At 52.4% G+C, this 7,580-nt stretch overlaps 1 protein-coding gene across 6 annotated transcripts in view; it reads right to left on the reverse strand.

Annotated features, from left to right (window-relative positions):
* The window catches only part of SYNGAP1 (synaptic Ras GTPase activating protein 1), a 29,476-nt gene extending 24,373 nt beyond the window's left edge, over window positions 1-5,103 (reverse strand). For 5 of the 6 annotated variants that reach the window (XM_021713364.1, XM_021713362.1, XM_008060100.2 and 2 more), the window contains exons 1-3: window positions 5,018-5,103; window positions 4,317-4,438; window positions 2,009-2,114 (exon numbers count right to left, since the gene is read on the reverse strand). In XM_021713364.1, coding sequence (XP_021569039.1) covers window positions 2,009-2,114; window positions 4,317-4,421 — 211 coding nt within the window. In that variant the 5' untranslated portion in view covers window positions 4,422-4,438; window positions 5,018-5,103. Of the gene's footprint in view, window positions 1-2,008; window positions 2,115-2,246; window positions 2,318-4,316; window positions 4,439-5,017 lie in introns of those variants that run through there. The other variant, XM_008060109.2, reaches the window with a different exon arrangement.
* Window positions 5,104-7,580: the final 2,477 nt, after the last annotated feature.

The following is a 7,580-nucleotide window of genomic DNA, read 5'->3' on the forward strand; positions in this document are numbered from 1 at the left end:
TCCGCCGCCGCTCCCGCCGCTGCCGCCGTTGCCCGGGCCCCGCCGCCGTTGCTAGGCGACCGCTGCTGCCGTGGCCGCCTCTGTCACGAGCCCCGTCGCCCGGAGACAGCGCGAGAGAGACGGGGGAGGGGGGCAAGGGGACCCCCAAAACAAACCGGGCCACCCACCATCCCTCCTAAGCAGGACCCCCCCCCCAAACGCGGAGGAAACGAGGGTTCGCGGCTCCACCCAGCAGAGGAGGAGCCCTGGATTCCAAAGCCCCTCAAAGGTCCGGCGACCTCTCCCGGGCTGGAGAGTTCACAGCCTCAGCAAACACCTTTGAATATCCAAGACCCTAAGGACCCCTAAGTCCCCTGCACATTCTCCATGCCCTTTACACATTCTATGTCTTCTCACTGAAGACCCTAAACGTTCACCAGCTATCAACTTTCACTAAACCGTCCCCCCAAATATATATACCCCTGGAACCTCTCCCAGCTCCTATTGAACCCCAATACAGCAACCCCCACATGCCACCCCAACTCCAAATACACACGGTGTCCCCACTCAAAACACACAGGAGACCCATGTCAGAGACCCCCAAACGCTGAGAACCGGGGTAAGAAGACGGGGAATATGTGGGCTGATCTATCAACCACAAGACACATGATAAACGTGCTCTGTGAGCATCTGACCATTCCGGCCTGGTCACACAGGTATACATACACACGTGCACACACATACTTCCCAGACATGGACATGACATACACACATATACACAGATGTGACAGACATCACACACATTCTCTGTATACACTCCACCACCCCCTGGCTTTGCCTCACAGAGATGTGCTACCCACACATCCCCATGGTCAGAGGTTTCTATGACAATGACATAAATCCCTGACCTCCCACCCACTCATCGGGGTCCCAGAACTGGCTCCCAAGGGCAGTGAGTCCTGGACCTATCAGAAGAAGGCTGAAGGGAGCCAAGAGATGGGGACAGGCCACTGGTTCTCTAAGGGAGAGAACCTGATAGCCTGGATCCCTGAGGGGAGGAGGAGCTGGTAGGACAAAGGGGCCATCTGGGTGTTGGGAGGAATAGGGGACCTGGATCTCTGGGTCCTGGAAGAGAAATGCAGTGGAAGGGGGCAGTGACGAGGGGGTTTCCGGGGGCTGAGGGCGTCTCTCTGCACCTTGGCTGCAGATCTCTGTTCTCTGCCTTCATCTCCCCTCACTGTTCCCATGGAAACCTTTTAAGCGAACTTCTCAGGAAGACAAAAATCTTTTTTTAAATGACTAAAGAGGGGGGTGGGGGGGCAGAAAGGGGGAGGGAGGGGAAGAGACAGATGGAGAGAGGGAGAGAGTTGGAGAGACAGACCGAGCAGATAGCTCTACAGACAGAAAGATGAGATGGGGGTCTGATGGAGTTCCACCGGGAGCAGAGGGGAGGGACAAGGTAATCAAGATGGGTGCAGAAAATAAGACAAATCAGGGAGGAAATAGACAGGGGGTGATACAACTGCAGAAAATAGAAGCAGTTGACGAGAGGAGGAAAAAAGGGACAAGAAAAGAGGGAGCCCACAGGTCTGAAGGTCCAGAAGAAGAATCAGGAACTTAAGGGTGGGGCAGAGGTCTGGGGGGAGGGCAGGAACTAGGTCATTCTCTCCAAGATCCCAGACCCAGAGCTGGGAGGGGCAGGGGCAGGAACACTCGGAGTGGAAGTTAAAGATCTAAGGAGGCTATTTTTACAAGCTCCAGGAAAACAGTCAAACTTCGCTGCTGGAGAGGAAAACGGGAGCGAAGCAGAGCAAGGACCCACTAGGGCCTCTCCCCCACAGCCCCTGTCCCGCTCCACGTCCCAGAGGAGGGCGCCTTCTCCCCTCTGGATGCGAAACTCAGTCTCCGCCTCCTCCCGCCCCCGGCCAGCTCTCTCAGCTGCCCGACGCCCCCGCCCCTGCCAGCCCGGCCCACCTTCAGCCCTCTCCCCCGACTGTCCGGGGCACTAGAGCCTGCTCGGCCGCCGTACCATGCTCGCCGTGGGGCCGCCCCTCCACCGGCACGGAGACTGTGCGTCTCAGCAGTTTGTTGCGGCTGGACTCGCTCCTCCGGTCCCGGATCAGAAGGGGGTGTATCTAGGGGATGGGGGGCGGGTGTCAGACCTCTCTGGCCCGAGCTAACCCCCTCCCTGTCCCCCACCAAGGAAGGGCAGGCCCCCTCCCCGCCTCCCTCGGCCGGCCCATATTCCAACCCCTGCCCCAACACACTCTCAAGTGTCTCTAGGAGAGTGGATCTCCCCGTTTCTCTCTCTCTCATTCCGTCCCGTCCCACCCTATTCCTCTCCATTTCTCTTGAAACACCCTTCTGAGAATTCTCCCAAACCCTACTCAGCTCTTCTGCAACTCCTTAGGAGTTAGCTACTTCCTGAATCCAGTTTTCCCTTGACCTTCAGTTCCTCCATTCTCCCTGCTTTCCTCCCAACCTCCCACCTCCCTTACCCCCTTTTTCTCCCTCCGAGCCTGTCACGGGGGTAGCAGAAGCTGCATTTATAATCAGGATCCACAGCTTGTCTCCCTCCCACGGCCCGGCTTGCGGCCAGACTGGGACCCAACCTCCCCTCCCCCCAGAGGGCCTGGTCACCTTCCCCCACCTTTCATCTCCTTCCCTCACCTTCCACCCAACATCTCTCAGTCCCCTTCTTCCCTTCAGCCATCACCTTTCCCGAAGCCTCACCCCTAGCTCCCCCCTTATCTCTGTCCATACCTCTCAACCTTCCAGTCTCCTCCACCCCCATCAGGAGCCGCAGGAACAGACCCCCACTATCACCCAGCCCTAGTTCCACAACCCATCCAATTCCAATTCCAGTTCCCTGTGGGCCTACACACGGCTCATTTCCCCAGTTCCATCTCCCCTCACACACAACCTTCCTACTCCAGACTGGCCATTCCTGGTGCCCCTCAGCTTGCTGGTCACTGGTTCCTTTAATCTGTCCCCATCTCTGTCATTCCTTCATTGCCCCACCCAATCTTCATCCTTATAACAGTCCTCTTGGTTCCAGTTTCCTCATTTCATCCTACAGCCTCCAAACCTCTGATCAAAGCTTATTACTAAGTCAATCACTCAGACACTTTCCAGTGCCCAAAATTTAGACTCTCCAAACCACTTCTTCCTTCCTCACCATGTCCTCCCCTGGACACCTCTACTTTACTCTGTGGTCTGGAAGCTCTCTACCCAGCCATCTCTCTACACTCTCACCTGTCCTCCAAGTCCCTTGACACCCTGGTAAGTCCAAACTCTAATTCTAGCCCTACCTCAATACAACATCCCAAATAACTTTCAGGGCACATCTCTCACCACCTCTGGTCTTCCAGGCTACCCTACTACTCTTTAAAATTTGTCCCCCAAATCAGCCCAATTCATACCTGTGGGACATCCACTTTTCATATTTGCATCCTTTATTTCCTCCAATGGGCCCTTCTCTGCTGACCCTGCTCCCAAATCAGAACCCACACTCCCATGGTTCTCAAATCTCCTTACATGGCCACCATCTCCCATAAGAGCCCTCTGTCCATTTCATCTCTTTCACTCTGGCTAGTCCCTATGTCTACACCATTCCTACTCCTTTAGACAACTCCCCATACTCCCAGTTCCCCTCATCCCCAAGCATCTCCTCCCGTATTTTCCTTCCTGATGTCCAACCAATCCCTGACAAAAGCCCCCTCAGTGTCTCTCTAAACCCTGATTTCAGGCACCCTCCCAGGCTTCACCCCCATCCATGTCAAGATCCACTGACCTCTGTACTTCCAGTACTCTCCAAGCTCTTCCCAGTTACCCAGAAATCCCGCTATTTCCTGCCTTTTCTCTGAGTCCCTCAATTTTTCCTCCCTGCATTCTGCCCCATGATGGAGGAAGAACTGGGAGTGGTGGGTGATGAGTCTTGCTCAGTGGGGTAGGAGAAGGGTTGTCCTGAGGATCACATTGGAGCGGAGAGCTTCCCATTTCTTCACCCTTTCTCTAAGTCCTTCAGTTTCCCTTCCCCATTCTAACCTGCCCCAGAATATGGACCCGGTGAAAACAGGAGGCACCCTCAGTCTTCAGAACCCTATATCTTCAGAAATCTTCTCCTTCCCAACACTACCCATGGCTCTCAAAGACTGTCCCCCCGCACCAATGTGAGAAAATGACTGCCCCTTTTATCATACCCTCATCCAACTCTCAGCAGCCACCCTCCTCACAATCTGCAAATTTTATCTCTTTGTGTCTCTCTCCCCACTGTTCTCTCTCCATTCTTCCACATTGTCCCAGAGGTCATTTCCCAACCTCCTCACCCTGCTCACCTCATCCTCATCCAGCATGAGCAGCTGGTTCCCCGAGATGATGCAGAACCGAGGGTTCCAACCAGGACGATCATATGGGGAATGAACGTATTGGGTTCGGTGCATAGAGGGTCCCCGTACATCTGGGGGACAGAGACACACAGAAACAGTAAAAGAGGCTCTATACATTTGGGAGCAGAAGACTAAAATGGTGAGAAGAGAGTCCACAAAGTGGGAGAAGGGGGACCCCACTAGCCTTGAGATCATAGTTGAGAGTGAGGTACCTGGCAACTTTAAAGAAACATAAGACAAGTCTTCACATCTGAGGGGGAAAGGAGGGGGAATCACATCACATAAGGCTCTGTAGACTTGGGGGAAGAAATACAGAGGAGTAATTCAGAGAGGGGAATTATATCATGACCGGGGTATACATTCGGGACAAGAGAAAGGTGAAGGAGCTCTCCATTCACTTCAGGAAATCAGAAGGTGGCAGTGCAGCAAAATTAGCAGAAGAAAACAGATTGGTAGCAGGTGTTTGGGAAGAGGAAGGGCATCCATATAACTAGAAGACAAGGATTTGGAAGGTGTCACCACTCAACTGCAAGAGAATAAGAGGAAAGCTACACAGCTGTGGGAAAGAAGGATGGGGTGTGTAGGAACATTGGGATCATGAGATTCTGAGAGCTAAACATCTAGAAAAGAGAGGAAGTAGGGGAGCTTACCTGTTCACAGAGTCAGAGACATGAGAGGGCCTCCCCTCCCACCTCTCCTTTCTCCTCTGTGCCCTCCTCCCCTAGTTCAACCCTGTTCATCCTTTGGGGAAAGTTCTGGTTCTTCTGGTAGTAGGGAGAAGATGGCTTTTGTCGGCATCTGGCTGTGAAGGGGCCAAGGCGGGAGAAGGTGGGAAATATGCCCTTATTTGGCTGAGTAGAGACCAAGTTGATCTTTTCCCCCATTCCATGCCCAGAGATCAAAGGCTCAATACTGCCCCCCCACACACACACCACCTAGTCTCCCATGGACAGGATGGAAGGCAACTCCACAGGTTAGGAGCCTTCCCAAGGCACAGTAAGAAACTTGAGGAAGAAAGGGCCCAAGGGGTAGGGACTGTGTGGAAGGATAGAATATCTGGCCTGATGACATAAAGGGGGCCTCCTTTTAAAGATAAGAGCTGAAGATAGGAACAAAACTTTCAGAAGAGAATTATAGACCAAGTGTCATCTATGCTCAGAGACAACCCCAGGGTCCCCCTTCCCCATCTTCGATGTTCTTGCCATGCCCCCTCTACAAACTGCCTTTCCTTTAAACCTCAATGCTGCTCACCATCACAGGAACACCTGACAGGCCCTACTAAAGTAAGAGAGAAGACAGATGACATCAAAGTGATAGAAACTAGTCTTAAGGCATTAGAGAAACAGTTTAGAGGAATAAAAATCAAATTGTCAACTTTACAGGATAACTAACCATGGATATATTGCAAGAGAACTGGTCTTTGAACTTCATTCCAACTGAATGCCCTGAGTAGGAGAGTTTTGAAAAATTCAGCCCTTTTCTGTCTACAAACATGTCCCTCAAATTTACCCAACCTCCAGATCAGGTTACCCCTCAGAATGTCCACTATCTAGCAACCACAATACTTTGAAACTCTATTTCATTCCATCTCAGAGACTCAAACACTCTCTAGATACAGAGCACCATTTTCCAGGTTCTGAGACTGCAGACACTGCAGGCAACATGCCTACCACACTCAGATCCTGGGTACACCCAGAGGAGAAATCTGTTGATACACATAACCATTTTGGGAAGGGTTGGTTCAGATTGCAGCCAAGGGAGGCAGGTTAGACTTCAGGAGGCACCTTTCTCCTGGGAGCAGGTTAGGACACAAGGAACTTAGCTTAGGAGCAACTCTGGAAACACACACATACACACACACACTCTGTCTGGACTTAGGGAAGAATGATTCTGAAAGGCAGATGCAAGAGGCAGAGGAACATGGCTCAGAGAGGAGAAAAATTTACTAGGATAAGAAATCCCACAAAGGCCCACACGGAGACCCCTTGGAGCCTCTGTTCTAACCATTAAAACCTGTCTTTGTATCCCAAATCTCCAACACCCAGGAAGTAGAAGAGAAAAGAGGAGTGGTGATGAGTTGGGGTATTAAGGAAAGTGGATAGGTACCGACCTGTAGTTTATAAGATGGGGAGTGGAGTAAGGACTAGAGAATAAGCTGGGGGACAAATAACCAGAATGGGTCCAAACAAAAAGAAGGCAGAGATGATGGGAAATGTCCAGGAACAAGGGAATACACCAGCAGGGATAACTGGACGTGGGGCAGAGGAAATGGGAGGAGCTAGGTCAAAGGGTCAGAAGGAAGGGGTAGAAAGGTAATAGATATATAAAGGAGCCACCAGGTAGAAGAGAGGGAGACAAGCAGTGGGCACCAGAGAGGGGACTAATATAGGAGAAGGACAGAAGGGGGACTCATATAAGGAACGTACACCATATGGGGGGAAAGATATAGGTGATGGACAGCAGAGGAGGGAGGGGGAATGGAAATAAGGATTGGAGGGGTGGGGGAAGGGGGTGAAAGTGATGAAGTCAAGAGAGCGGTTAAAACCCCAGGAATTTCGTCGCATGGTCAAGAGCCTTAATGAGGGTCAGAGTCTGTGGCAGGACCCTAATCTGGCCCCTACTTCCATCACTCAGTCTTACTTGTATCTGCACCCCCCTCCCCACAGAAACATAATTTGGCCCTCCCCCCTGCCCTGATCTCCCCTCCCCCAACTCATTCCTTCTCTCTCCTCTCTTCCCTCCATATGGACCCTCCACCCCCCCCACTGCCTCCCTCTCTCTCCATCTGGCCCCTTCTCTCCCTCCATCCTCCTCTCTTTTTCTACCCCTTACCATTCTCCGATCCCCCCACCTTACTCTCCACCCATCTTCTTGGCTTCTCTTTTTACCCTATGTTTTCATTCCTTCCTCCTAACCCCTCTCTTAAGACTCTGTCCCTCTGTTTCCTTGATATTTCCTCATCACTCAGCTCCCACCCCCAAATTATTTCTGCAGCTCTTCCCCAACCTAATCCTTCTACCTTCCCACCCCTTTCTGGCGCTTTCTTTCCCCTTCATCATTTTCCCCTCAGCCCCTCTTCAAGGCCCTTTCCCTGGCCCCTTCATCCCTTATCTCCCCTTATCCCTCTGGCCGCCAATCCCTCCTTCCCCGTTGCTCCCACCCCTGCCTTCCCGGTCCTCCCCTCTCCCTCCATTTCAGCCGCTCTCCTCCCTG

Source organism: Carlito syrichta, unplaced genomic scaffold (assembly GCF_000164805.1).
Source record: "Carlito syrichta isolate Samal-C Ts95f unplaced genomic scaffold, Tarsius_syrichta-2.0.1 Scaffold92604, whole genome shotgun sequence".
NCBI lineage: Eukaryota > Metazoa > Chordata > Mammalia > Primates > Tarsiidae > Carlito > Carlito syrichta.